Here is a 14,353-nt window from a genome sequence, read left to right as displayed (position 1 = left end):
GGGATGTTCAAGCATGTGCAATTATATTTGTATTCTAATATATATCATGATTTTCTTCATTTTGCAATCTGTCTTGTAATGCTGGTATTTATGTAGTACATAATTAATTACACATTTCAGAAATTTTCTCCACGTCCCACAATGGGATTATGCGCATGCCCATACGATACTCTATATCCATTAAGAACATCAAATTCAGGCCATTGACCCACATATGTTTTTTTTTATTGTGACAAAGCCTATTATGACAAGGGACCCTGGTTTTTTATTAGATCTCATCCGAAGGACCCGTGACTTTCACATCTCATGCTGACTGATGCTTAGCGAAGGAACACTCGCTAACTATGTTTGGTAAATTTGGTTGTGAGGCACGCCTAAGGGAAATCGAACCTTGGCCTATCCATTACGAAATTAACGCTCTACCGCTAGGCCACTGTGACTTCTAAAACCAAGCTTGACTGTATCAAATTCAAACAATTATGATAGATTGATTGTATATTGTTTTACCGTCCCTCTTGAGAATTTTTCACTCATATGGAGACGTCACCGATGCCGGTGAAGGGCTTCAAATTTAGACCTATACTCGGCACTCAGGGCCATTGAGCAGTGAGGGTTCTTTATCGTGCTAACGCCTACCGTGACACGGGACCTACGTTTTTAAGGTCATATCTGAAAGACCCGTGACTTTCACTTCTAGTGCCGAGCGCTTGGCGAAGGAACAGTCACTACCTATGTTTACGTCTTAGGTATGACACGGCGCCGCGATCGAGAATCGAACCCGGGCCTTCCGATCACGAAGCGAACGCTCTACCACTAGGCTACCGTGACCGGTGACAATTATGATAGAAACCAAATAAGGGAATAAATTTCGAGAAACTTGTCTAATCCAGTTTTTATGTAATCCAAAATTTTGCTTAATACGTTGTTAACTTTAAGACCATTTCAGTAAATTTATTTGTTTAAAATGTTATCTTATCTGTGAAATTTTCTTATCTTTGGAACCATTTGTACCCAGTTTAGACAAGTTTTATATTTGTCGATAAAGTGCACGTAAAACGTCTATACAATTTTTTTTTTCAGATTTAATCTCTATTAAAATCAAATAACTTATAACAAATTTGATCACTGTGGATTAGTTTTCACTTCCATTGGCTGTTCCATTTAGAGAGCGTTTACCGTGATGTGCACACTCACATGAGTTATACATGCTGTCGCTGGGGGTGTTATATTCATTACATAACACAATCTTCCACGTCACTTCCGGGTTGTTCCAACCTAAATTTGAAATTTGATTGGCGCCATTTTCCTAGTCGAAATGGGCAACGTAGCCATAGTCGTTGTGTCCGTTACCATAGGGACCAGTTCCCTGGTTACACCAGTTCTGGTTGGGGTAAACATTAGGACACAAGTTGGTTACCATGAAAACCTGAGATTGTCCTGAAGGACCTGGTCCTCCCTGGCCAGGCACCCAGCCCCCTTTAAAAATAAAATACACCCCCTTATTTAGAGTTTGATCCGCCTCTAAAGAGCCTCGTTAAATAAAAGTGGAGTAATTTTACATTTTGACGGAACTGACTGCTTTTATATTGATGTCAGGTGTTAAATTCCCCAAATGCACACGAAATAATGAAAACAGATTGAATTAAACGAAAAAAAAGTTTCGGAAGGTAATTTTGATAATTTACCTATGATAGTCTATTCACTGTCTTAATAATGGTGCAGTTTTCAAGCACCCTTTTCATAAGCGGTCTGCTTGACACATTTACTTGTGGTCTTAAGTTTGAAGCATTTACTTGTGTTTGTCGTTTATCTATGTACCTGTGATTTCAGTTTTGATTTTAAATTACTATATGGTTGTCAAACGTGTGGTTATCAGTTTGATACATTTACCTGTGTTTGTCATTTTGACCCAATTAGTTGACTTTGTCATTTTGACGCATTTACCTGTGTTTGTCATTTTGACGCATTTGCCTGTGTTTGTCATTTTGACGCATTTACCTGTGTTTGTCATTTTGACGCATTTACCTGTGTTTGTCATTTTGACCCAATTAGTTGACTTTGTCATTTTGATGCATTTACCTGTGTTTGTCATCTTGACGCATTTACCTGTGTTTGTCATTTTGACGCATTTACCTGTGTTTGTCATTTTGACGCATTTACCTGTGCTTGTCATTTTGACGCATTTACCTGTGTTTGTCATTTTGACCCAATTAGTTGACTTTGTCATTTTGATGCATTTACCTATGGTTGTAAGTTTGACGAATTTCCCACACCTCTGACCACACCATCCGCCGTATCCTTCATCAAAGAACATCTGATTAGGGGCGGTGACGAAGTGGTCATGGTTCCTGCCAAACTGGCTGTCTCCGTGGCCACACCCACAAGCCCCCTTGTGGTACTCAGCATAAGGTGTTGTGGAGGCACATCCCTTCCCATTGTACATTCAAGGAGAACCTGTGCATTTCTGGTTACAGCTCTCATATGCTACCCCTAAATGATTTAGAAAAGCATTTTGTATGTGATGTGTGAATAATCATGACATAATCTGTTAAAAACGATGAAAGAGTGATAAGAATTGGTACACTTTCTTTTTCAATTTCCATTTAATTCGATCAGTTTCTTTAATGTATCAATAGATAAAAGTATAGAAAGAGGAAAATTATTTTAAAAAGGAACTTTTTGCAACCCATTTGTTTGCAAAAGGCACAAACAAATTAGCGTGCCTTTGAACAATATGACTCATGATCTATTTCGAGAAAAAGATTTTTACATTTTATGAACGAGAAACTTTCAATTTCTTTTTTTAAATTTTGAATATGTCGTACCATTAAATATTTTCTTTTTTTTTTCGTATTTTTTGATGATACATTATAATCCTATCATGGCTTACAATCCAGCCATTAAAGCACAGGAAATCCAATGCAATCTCAATCAAGTGGTAAGCAAAAATAAAATGCAGAATCTAACAATTGCAGAGGACGAAAAATGTGAGGAGACAAAACTCTGAGCCGACAATGTATAGAGAGAGGCGGGTCAAGAAAATAAACAGTGTATAATGATCGGCTGATCAACACGATAAACGATGTATAAAGATCGGCGGATCAAGGACATAAACAATACATAGGGAGGACGGGTCTAGAAGATAAACAATGTATAGAGAGGGCCGTGTCAAGAAAATGAATAATGCAGAGAAAAAGGGCGGATCAAGAAAATAAACAATGTATAGAAGGAGCTGATCAAGAAAATATAGAACCATTATGTATTGAGAGGGGTGGATCAAGAAAATAAACAAAATTTTAGAAAGGGATAGGTCAAGAAGACAAACAATGTATAGAGGGGTTGGGGCAAAAAGATTAACAATGTATAGAGGGGTTGGGGCAAAAAGATTAACAATGTATAGAGGGGTTGTTCAAGAAAATAAACAATGTATAGAGATGGGCGGGACATGAAGACAAACAATGTATAGGGGGTTGGGGCAAAAAGATAAGCAATGTATAGAAAGGGTCAGGTCGAGAAGATAAACAATGTTTACAGAGGGGTGGGTCAAGAAGAAAAACAATGTATACAAGGGGGTGGGTCAAGAAGACAAACAATGTATAGAGGTGCAGGTCAAGAAGATAAACAATGTATACAGAGGGGCGGGACAAAGAAGATAAACATGGTATAGAGAGGGGGTGGGTCAAGAAGATAAACAATGTAAACAATGTATAGAGGGGGACGGTTCATGAAGACAAACAATTTATAGAGAGGCTATAAGCTATGAGAGACTATAAACAATACGTAGACTGGGGAGTTTCAATAAGACAAACTATGTAGAGAGAAGGGAGGGTCAAGAAGACAAACAATATATAGAGAGGGGCGGGTCAGGAAGACAAATAATGTATACAGGGGTGGACCAAGAACACAAACAATGCACAGAGAGGGGTTGGACAAGAAGATAAACAATATATAGAGGGGGCGGGTCAAGAAGATAAACTATGTATATAGAGGGGTGGATCAAGAAGTTAAACAATGTATAGAAAGGGTTTGGGGCCAAGAAGATAAATAATGTATTGAGGAGGACGGGTCAAGAAGACAATGTATAGAGGGGTTGGGGCAAGAATATAAGCAATGTATAGACAGGAATTCGGCCAAAAAGATAAACATTGCATACTAGAGAGGAATGGGGCAAGAAGATAAACAGATAGATTTAAATACACTGAATGAATATTTAAAACATACAACACTTAAAGATAGACTTACGAATAAGTGCTAAATAAAAGTAAGGGATTTTTAAAATGGGTTTTAGACACTCGTATCCATTTATCAGCGTTAGCAATCATTATCTGAATTTTTCCTTACCTTTCAAGTAATTTGAAAAAGATATGGAAAGTAAGTAAGTTTGAAAAGATAAATTGCAGATTAATATGATCTCTATTATCAGACTTACCAAAAATAATAGAACAAATTAAAGATCTCATGGTGAAATTCAACATTGATCAGAATTCAGAAATAAATAATAATGATTTTCTTCAGCGTTCATTATATATAGGCTTATGGTTACGGTTGATGACGAATAATGTAATTCTCGATCCCAAATTAGGTATGCACATAGTAACGCAAAATTATCTAAGCAAGAAACTTTATGAAATGATTATTGTCTTTCAATTTTTTTAAAATGTCTTTGTCCTTGTTTTGAGTTCTAAGTGAATGATAAACAAGATTTTTTTGTATTAAAATAAAGAGATTTCAGCAATAAGAAAAATAAGGGATATCTGTAAACAAAACGGCGAAAGAGGATAAGTCTGTTGTAGAGGTGAACCTTTGAAACCCTTAATAAATCATAATTTTCTAAAATAAATCGAAAATTATTACCTCAGGTAAATACTTTTAATTGTATTTATACGTACAATTGTGTGTAAAAAATTTGAAAACACGTATTTACATATATGTAAGATAATAAATAAATAGAGAATATTACATACTCAAATGTATGTCATATCAGCTCAAGTGGCCCCATATCAGCCCGAGGGCCGGTATTCTATTTATCATATAATTGACATACTTAACGTGTGGGTTAACACAAAGTCAATGAAGAATGTTTCGTGACTGTTTTTCCACCTTTTTTTCCTTTGAAATATTAATCAGAGTCAAGTATAATGTACTTAAAAATAATAAAGCCCACTAAATGTTACCAAGCACTTTCCTCAAATATATATTTTATATCTCTTTGTTTTATATAAAAATTATGCATATTCGTCATTTTCTTTTTGATTTCTGTATTGCCTTCAATGTATATGTACATGAAAAAAGAAAGAAAATGATCAGTACTCAAGAACAAAGGTGCATAAAACAATACAAAACAGGAGCAGAGCAAATAAGGACTTCCAAAACATCAGAGATGGGATCAGGTGTCATGGTAAAGTGAACATCCCATGCCGTGTGCTCTATGTCATGATCGGAAAATAGCGAGAAAACTCGTCGTGAATGTGTCGTATTGCGACGTCATTCATTTCACACAATTAGTAGAATTAATACCTAGTATAACTTTGGCCGGGACTAGCATTTGCAGAAAGGTCACTGTTTATCGCATTTCATACCTCACATTCCCTGTTTTCCATTAGTTAGAGTCTTTGACTCAATGCCTCAAAATAAGATTTTTTTTTTCATTTTTCTTTTATTGTCCTTTTCGGAAACCCTTTTCTAGTTTAAGGTGGCTCATTACATCCACAGTTTATTTTAGATTTCAATACAGCATCACTTGTAGTGTAGATGTCAAATATCCAGATAGGGGTATTGATATCATAAATTTTCTTTATATATTTTTAATTTTTTTTTCTAATTTTAATGGAATGTTTTATTTCAAGTTTATTATTAACATACTTTCAGAACTTTCAGTGTCAAATGATGGGCATCTTCTTGAGACAAGTACACACAGTGAAAATGCCTCATAATTCCTAATAATAATTTTAAAAAAAATAATTTTCACCTAAAAAACAAATAATGTGATTATCTTTTTAATCTATGCATCAAGCATTAAGAAAATGAGTTCTGAAGAGACAGGTATGTATTTCAATGGATTACATGTGTCAAATTGAATGATGAATGTTTAAATGAAATGAAAAATCGAATTTAAAAATATAAAAAGTCAACTTTCAAGAGCTATCAGTAGTATAGAGCGAGGGATTATAACCACCATCCATGAGCAGTGAGCAAAAAAAAAAATCAATAAAAAAATCGATAAGGACCACTACTGGTCAGCAAGGAAAAAAACAATATAATACCTGGGTATGAATAATGGATGACGTATTGATTTGGATAAAGAGATCGATGAAAGATAAAAACAATGATATTATAGGTTTCGCTCTTCTATTAAAAGTTCAAAGTAGATTGTTTTAAAAAAGAAGGTGAACTTTAACGTTTGACCAAGCATCGTACCTATATAGATGTAACCTAAAAGTTCTCATTGTTGTAAATTAATGGACAGTAGTCTGACATGCAGATGACCGATTTTTTTATTCGTTTTTGAACAAGAGTAGCCAGAGTCAAGAGAGCTATCTATCAACATTTAGAGAATGGCAATTCTGTGAACTTTTGTAAATGTAAGAAACTACTTCACGAGAGCAAGAACAGTTCAAGAAGCCAACTGTATCGTGAAAATATGCATAAATGCTTGGGAAAATGAGAGAACTCCTTGATTGTGCTAATCATGTGTATACGATGAACCTTTTCCATGTTAAAGCGAAGATATTGGCAGTGAAAGACAACGAGCGGATAAATGAATATATTCACTGATTTTTACTACGTTTTGTTGATAAAAAATCAGTTTTTAAAAAACATAATAAGCACTACTGCTGGTCAGTGACTAAAACAATCCATAAAACAACTGGGTATGAATAATAGATGACTTATTTGTTGGGATAAAGAGATCAACGAAAATGGAAAACAATAAAAGCATTGGTTAATTTATGAAAAATAAAAAAAGTACCATTCACTTCCCAACTAGAAGATCGGAGAGATTGTTCTAGAAAATACCATAAACACGTCTTAATTGTGGTTTTCTAGGAAACAATCGATCAGGGTTAGCAAATAACCAATGTACTAGAATATAAACACACCTCTTCATGAATAACTCATTCATTACACAGATTGATAAGTTACATTCGAACACAAAAGAATCATTCCTCGATCTCGACCTAGGTCTGTACTACAATGTCTCGCTGCAAATTGACTCTAGGAAATGGACGCTTTGTACAAATTGTTGAATGGAAAGGGGAATTACGAGTGGACATCAGAGAATGGGAGAACGAAAAGCCCACAAAGAAAGGAATTAGTTTAACTTTGATGCAGTATAAAAATCTGATGAATGGGATGGAATCAACGGTGTCTCCAGCATTCACTGAAGACGACGGTAATGTGACACACAGAGCCAGAAAGGACGACTCATTTCACCTGGGTGACAATGTATTTTTGAAAGTGACAAAAGACAACCCTTGTGTAGACGTCAGACGACACTGGATGCCTCCCGATCAAACTGAAATAGTTCCAACAAAGAAAGCACTTTGTATGAGACCGACAGAATACCAGGCATTAAGAGATCGCATGCCTGACATCGAACACAATCTTCCGGAATTGGAAATCGTGATACCGTGCCACATGCGAGACGACCACAACAATCAGCTCGGGATGTTAAAGTGTAATCATTGTAATCTGTGTTTTGTGAATTTGGATTTTAATCATATATATATATCACCTGAACTGTTGGTAAGCTTCTTTTGTAATATGTCTTATGATCTGAGGACTATGTATGTATGTATGTCACTATCTCAACAACTTACACAAATAAATGAATAAAAAAAAGAGTTTCTGTTTTATGACTACAACATCAAGATTCGACGTGTGATACTTTATTTTGGTACCTCCAATATGTTATTCAGAAACAAAAGCACGTGTGTTTGATTAGAACAATTTATTGAATTTACATCAGACAAGATACAAATCTGCTCACTTTTTAAGATTTCACATCACAAAAGACAACGTTACAAATCATTGACATAGCGCAAAACAAATTCATCATTTACATCATGTTCATATTGTAAAAAATCACGACAAATGTCTTTCATGGTGCGTCCAAGATGACGTTGAACGGCAAAATAAATACAGTATTGTCCGCACACGTCGGAATCTAAAGCTTGTATTCTGTCTCTGATATACCCATATCGAGGTCCATTAGCCAACAATACCTTCTCAAATCGTGGATGGTAATGCTGGGGTGTTTGTCCTAGAGAGTCGTAAAATTCACAAATGTTTTCAGAGAAATAGAAGGCGACCCAGTGTTTTCCTCTTCGTCCGCAAGGATCTGTATTCACGTCATAAAACTGGGATCTTTTTCTTTTCACAAAGGCAGGTAACTCATCTGCGCAAATGACTTTCACTCCGTAGGGTGATAAGTACGTTTCCAGTTCCCGGTTATTCATTGTTTAAATACACTGCGTGATTGATCGATGCGTAGAATTTCTGGGAATTTTCCGTACATAATCAAGGTCACGCTCTCTGGGAGAGCTTTGGCAAAGCGCAGCTCTAAACGACAGTGTGCTCTTCTCTTGACATTAAAATCTACGTACGGGTTAATGTCCAAGACGTAGAAGGTATACCCATTGGCGTATTCTTCCCTGGAAATCCATATATTGTCATCCACGCTTTGAAGGGTTTGATAAGCATTCAGGTAATTATTTTCTCCAAATTGAGGTTGCAGAGGTTTAGAGGGTAGAGACTGACTATCCACGTAGAGAGCCACAAAGTTGCAGTCAAAGTGTTGGAAATTGAACGGCGACTTCTTATAATCTCCGCTGTAAGCTGTACTGGACACCAAACCCAAAATCAATTGCGAGGGTACTTCTCCTTGAAACATGTTGTCAGCACTGAAGCTGAATTCTCCTTTTGCAATGGAAGCGATTTTGACGGATGACGACATGTAAGGATAGATTGTAGTGGACTCCTCTAATAGTTTAGCATGAGCCAAGGTTAATGCGGGGTTTGGTCTTTGGATACACATCTTTAAGGTGGCATCCACAATTTTCAGCTTTTCGTTGGGTGAATCACTGGCAGATATCAATCGAAACGCATTTGTACTAGGCCAGAGTTTGAGATCCAATGTCACACCATTCAGAATCAGTCGTTCTTGTTGAAACACATCCAAGAGCAGCGGGCCTTCTAGATCTATCAAGCCCCCGTCTTTGGTGTAATTCCATCTCTCGTACAACCCCATGTTAGGAGAAGTCTTGGCGTCTGCATCGTCAAATTGTCCACTGTAGTCTTTCACAAATAACTGACTAGAGTTGAGAATGTACTTGGACTGCTCTGTGCTCATCAAAGTGTCGATATAGGCCTTTTAAGGGTAATTAGTACCTACGTCGGAAACGATCTTTTGTTGCAGCTGACATTCCACATTAGAAAACATGCTGGGTAAAGGTAAGTTCACAAGAGCTGCTACGTCTTGGTCCGTCACCGAACTTCCATCCGATCGAGTAACTTTGATTTTAACGCTCAGTCGACTTTGTTTCAAATCCATGTATCCTGTAGACTGAGGGTTAACGTGGAAGTCAATGGCGGTTTCTTCTCCCAGTTGGTTGACTGGTCGAAATTCTATCCATTCCCTCACTTGTATGGCTGTATCGGTAGGTGGTGATTCAAAAATAGACATCTTATGTACGTGATTTTCCTCAATCGTTGTTTAATATTTGTATTCGTTATGTCGCTGAATTGTTTTCAAACGTTTGCCAGTGGGGCCGAGTCGTTGTTGACGTGCTGGACGCTTTGTTCCTCTTATAACGTGGTGATTCAAAAATAGACATCTTATGTACGTGATTTTCCTCAATCGTTGTTTAATATTTGTATTCGTTATGTCGCTGAATTGTTTTCAAACGTTTGCCAGTGGGGCCGAGTCGTTGTTGACGTGCTGGACGCTTTGTTCCTCTTATAACATTTCCAGTTTCGCGTTCGATTTCCGATTTAGCCATCTCCACAGCTTGCGCCACCGGGGTCACCAAGGTCACTTTAGGGTGCTCGACAGTTTTTGGTGTCGCTTTATGAATGGAACCACTCCCTACAATGTAACGTCCCTTATGATCCGGTCTCACTCTTCAGTATATCTATGAAATGTTGTTCCCATTTCTTGAAATCGGGGATATAAGGTACCCATTTGGAAAGCTTGGCGTCGTATATTTCTATGGAACCCATCTTCGCTTCTTTAGCAATAAAACACAGCTAACAGGTTTATCCAGGGATACAGGTTGCATGTCACTACCTCTTATAAACAATCGTATCCTATCGAGACTTTTTACTCCCCGTAAGGAAAAGAAATAGGGTCGTTGAAATAGCAGGTGACCGTAAACCGTTGCACGACCTATAAGTGTGCCGTCATCTTCCATGGAGGGTATGATTCTCAATAATGGCAATAATGTTCCCTTCACGTAGGAATCTTTACGACATCACAGCACACGTGTAGGCGTTCGTGATACGGCATATGCAACGACATTTCCAACAATGCGCATTCCCAATGTTCGTCCAATCGATACGTTTTCGGAAGAGTAACGATAAAATCTCCAGGCACATTTCCTGGGTGAACCGAATCCTCAATGCCTAAAAATAGATAATGCTCCATTCTAACAGAGCCGAAGTTTACACGATGCCTTCTCTTATACTTTCAAACCGTACAATTGCACATCTTTCCAGGGAATCCAACTATTGAACTTTAACGGCCATCCCCACCATTTCACCAACGCTTTATTATTGACGCGTCTCAATAACTTCTCGATCCGGTACATCGTGTCATCAGACACAATCACTTTAGACAATTCGGATTCGTAGAACGTGCCACTCACTGCATCTCCTTCCACGTCCTTTAAAGTGTAGAGAGCCAGTCCTTGTTTCATTTCCCTCGATCCTACCACAAAGTACCCGTAGGTCCAGCGTTCATCGTATTCGCGCTGAAACGGTCTCTGTTTATGGGAGATACGAACCTTATCGCCTACTTTGAATTTATAGCGAATGGATGGTCCACCTTTCGATCTATTTTTCGTCGGAGGTTTGATGTCGTGCTGTATCTTCCACAACGACACTTGATCCCTCTTCTCTACAGCAATCGGAGCTTTCTTGATACTTCGGTGATACGTCTTATGATAACTCTCCGTTACTTCTGCTAAAACATCAACCCATCGATGTGTTTAACGATGACTTCGGTACCGACTGATGCGTGACTTGATATTCTTGATGGCTCTCTCAGCATAATTGGTTTTACTTTCATTTTGAGTATAAAACTGGTCTATTCCCAAGTATTTGGTTAGTGTTTGTACCGCCTTATTCTTGAATTCTACACCCTTGTCCGTCCTTAGTTTGTCGGGCGTCCTTCCTCGGTCGAATATCGACTTTAAGACCGCCACCATTTCAAGCCCCCTGGTGGTACGTAACGGTGCAGTCCAAATATATCGCGAAAAGATGTCGATAACTAGAACAAAGAATCCGTAACCATCGTTGTCTTTGATGTAGGTCGTCATGGAAGCCGTGTCTGCATCCCACTGATAATCCATGTAAGGAACAATAACGCGCCGTCTTTTGAAACGACGACGCACATGTTGATGTAACGTGTAAGTCTCTTGCTTCTGCAACCATTTTCTAATTTTAGCTTTTCCTAGAACATACTTTCCGTCTTTTCGAACGGCTCGGTATAATTTGTCTAATCCACTAAAGGACCCTGCATGACTGGTGTTGTAATAGAGAGATTTGAGATAGTCTTCGTAAGTCATTTTTTATTCTTTTGTAAAGTACATTTTGATTCCGCCTACCTCCTCTTATAAGCTAACAGCCAATTCTAAAACGACAGGAAATACAACTTCGTTTACATCTTTTGGAGACTTGATCCCCGTGATAATCAACACACCCGAGAAATGTAAAGCAAAGTGTAATCCTTCTCGACGAAACCTGACAGCGGGAAATATTTCAGGTTCGTAGGTAAATTTAAAGGGAATGTTCTGTATTCTTACAGTTTCATCGATGAGTAGCCGATGCTGTCACGACTCTTATGTCCATCACATTTGTACAAAGACCTTTTCGTTGAAGAAAACGAGCATAACGTCTCAGTCTCTCAATTCCCTCGTGAAAGGAACTACTTTTGCCGTTACACTGTATAGCTCCGCTCTTGAACAACTTACAAGCCCCTCCTATTTTCCCATGTTGCCACATAAGACCGCTAAAACTTTTAGGATTATACGTCACATTAGTTAGTATCTTTGCTACATTCCTCAAGTCGATTTTACCATCTAACTTTCCTTGAACAACCACATTAGTCAAGCGCATCTTGACGAATGAACGAGGTAAATACTTTAAAGTTTCTTATATACTTATAATTGATCATGCGCACTTAAAGATCACACGAGTCATGATTAAAGAAGCCAGATCTCATACCGTGAAATAAACCGAAACAAATGTCGACATTTATACACATTTATTCGCATGTATGTACTAATAAACAATTTCAAATATGAAAATACATCATTCAGATAAAAAAGAAAATTTGAAATTCATAATGTTCCCACTCAATATATATATCTATATTTTAAAATACTTTCACAACGAATGAATGTTCAAATTCAAATCAGAAAAACACCCATTCTTTAAGTCTTGGCTTCTTGCGAGGAGGAGGCAATACGCTGTCCTGTTGGTTTACCACGGCTGTTGGTAGTGGCGAGGCGGCAGTAATCGGTCCGCTTTTTGGCGGCGGTGGCGGAACTTCTCGTGTATTTACTATGGCTGATGGAGGCGGCGGCGGACTGGACCGCTGCAGTGATTGCGGAATCGATGAACTGCTGGGCGGCGGCGGCGGCGGCGGCGGCGGTGATATGCCTTTGTTTTGTATGGGAGATTGTGGCGGCGGCGGTAATGGTTGGTCTCTTGGCGGCGGCGGCGGCGGCGGCGGCGGCGGCGGCGGTGGATTTTGACTTAACATTCCCGGGAAAAGGTCACAATAATGTTTATTCCGAACGTGTCGAAGCATGACGTCCTTTCTCGAGAATATATTTTTGCAGTATAAACACTGCAATGGGTTGTCCTTTAAAGATGCAGTCTGCAATGATGACTGATTCAAGAGGCGTTGATACTTGTCGTACGGTATCAAGACGGATTTGTTATCCATGGTATATGTGATAATGCTAAGTTGAGCACAAGTTTGATGGGGTTGACAGCTCTCTCGATGACGCTTGGCTTCTGAAAAGATCTTATTGTTCTGTCTGCTAATAAATACAAGATAGATCGATGTCTTTTTAAAACGCGTTGTTGTTCTGACGTCACAGGTACGTTTCCTTTTCACACATTATGGATGACTTCTCCAATGGCTTTTAATTGTAGATCAGTCAACGTTCGTAGTAAGGCTTTTCTCTGTTTTAATCCTGCCGCCACAAAATGTTCTAAGAATGAGCTTTGGCCCGTGAGTAATTGACTCATGCTTGGGTACGGACCCGTCATCACCTCCTCTTATAAGCAGTGGTAGATGATTGGATCTTCCCCTGGAAAGATGTGTGTGCGCAATCTATATTTGTCATTTGAGTGAGGTGACGCGTCTACCAAGAGGTATCCATAAGGTTCCTTTGTGGCATCTTTATAAGCGTCTGTTAAAAGGTTTGATCGACCTGGAAACAGCTGTCGGCCTAAGTATTGGATTTGGGAAGTATCACGAACATTTTTCATCAGCACCAGATAATAAGTGTTTAAAGCTATGGTGCGAAATTTCGATCCTTTTTGAAATAAGTTTTGAGTCATGAAAATAACACAAATACGTCGGTGGTGACAACCCTGGGTAAACAGCAATTCCATCTCCGAATTATTCAAGAGTTGATGAGCCAAGTCGTCGATGACAATCAAACGATGACAGCGATCTTGGGTAAAGTCGTTAATCTCCTCAAGAGTGGGCAATCCCTTTTTCATTTCCAGATTTTGAATTTCAATTTCCATTTCGTCAAACAACGGTTGATGAATTCCATAGCAATACAGGATTCGATCGGGTGGATCTTCTTTATACATTTGGGATACATTACGTAACAGTCTGTACACAAATTGAGTTTTGCCACTTCCGGTTTGACCACTCACACACATACTGGAACAGGGTATAAAGGTAATACGACGTCACTCATTTTGTTTATCCAAAGACGGCTGAGAAGGCTGACCCACAGTTCCGTTGTTCCACTATTCAAGGACAAGTTGACAATCGATGTCACAACGATGATGTACACTAATAACATTTGACAAAAATAAACGATTTCTGATTGAGTAAAAGGGTACCCAAAATGTCCAACGAGTATTCGAATCTTGTCTTTCCGGCATT

At 38.3% G+C, this 14,353-nt stretch overlaps 3 protein-coding genes across 3 annotated transcripts; all 3 read right to left on the bottom strand.

Annotated features, from left to right (window-relative positions):
* Positions 1–1,080: 1,080 nt before the first annotated feature.
* On the bottom strand, positions 1,081–2,458 carry LOC134250374 (endoglucanase-like). The gene is made up of 2 exons (XM_062732727.1): positions 2,242–2,458; positions 1,081–1,476 (listed from the first exon to the last, which is right to left on the bottom strand). Exons 1-2 carry the CDS (start codon positions 2,441–2,443, stop codon positions 1,307–1,309), a joined length of 372 nt encoding a protein of 123 aa, XP_062588711.1. The 5' UTR covers positions 2,444–2,458; the 3' UTR covers positions 1,081–1,306.
* A 5,994-nt stretch (positions 2,459–8,452) lies between these two features.
* Positions 8,453–9,349, bottom strand: LOC134250371 (uncharacterized protein F54H12.2-like). The gene has a single exon (XM_062732725.1). The coding sequence runs from the start codon at positions 9,347–9,349 to the stop codon at positions 8,453–8,455; it is 897 nt and encodes a 298-aa protein (XP_062588709.1).
* A 2,675-nt stretch (positions 9,350–12,024) lies between these two features.
* Positions 12,025–12,333, bottom strand: LOC134250370 (TATA-box-binding protein-like). The gene has a single exon (XM_062732724.1). The coding sequence runs from the start codon at positions 12,331–12,333 to the stop codon at positions 12,025–12,027; it is 309 nt and encodes a 102-aa protein (XP_062588708.1).
* Positions 12,334–14,353: the final 2,020 nt, after the last annotated feature.

Source organism: Saccostrea cucullata, unplaced genomic scaffold (assembly GCF_032062105.1).
Source record: "Saccostrea cucullata isolate Sc308-1 unplaced genomic scaffold, CSIRO_AGI_Scuc_v1 ctg4935, whole genome shotgun sequence".
Classification (NCBI taxonomy): Eukaryota; Metazoa; Mollusca; class Bivalvia; order Ostreida; family Ostreidae; genus Saccostrea; species Saccostrea cuccullata.
The sequence above is the reverse complement of the archived record's forward strand: the minus strand, read 5'-3'. Positions and strand labels throughout refer to the sequence as shown.

What these genes read in the sequence shown, in the direction of transcription:
- LOC134250371 (XM_062732725.1), bottom strand. Translation starts at nt 9,349, where the DNA reads ATGAGCACAGAGCAGTCCAAGTACATTCTCAACTCTAGTCAGTTATTT.
- LOC134250370 (XM_062732724.1), bottom strand. Translation starts at nt 12,333, where the DNA reads ATGCGCTTGACTAATGTGGTTGTTCAAGGAAAGTTAGATGGTAAAATC.
- LOC134250374 (XM_062732727.1), bottom strand. Translation starts at nt 2,443, where the DNA reads ATGTACAATGGGAAGGGATGTGCCTCCACAACACCTTATGCTGAGTAC. An exon ending in CGTCAAACTTACAACCATAG is followed by an intron (nt 1,477 to 2,241) that starts GTAAATGCATCA and finishes TTATTTTTAAAG; the next exon opens with GGGGCTGGGTGCCTGGCCAG.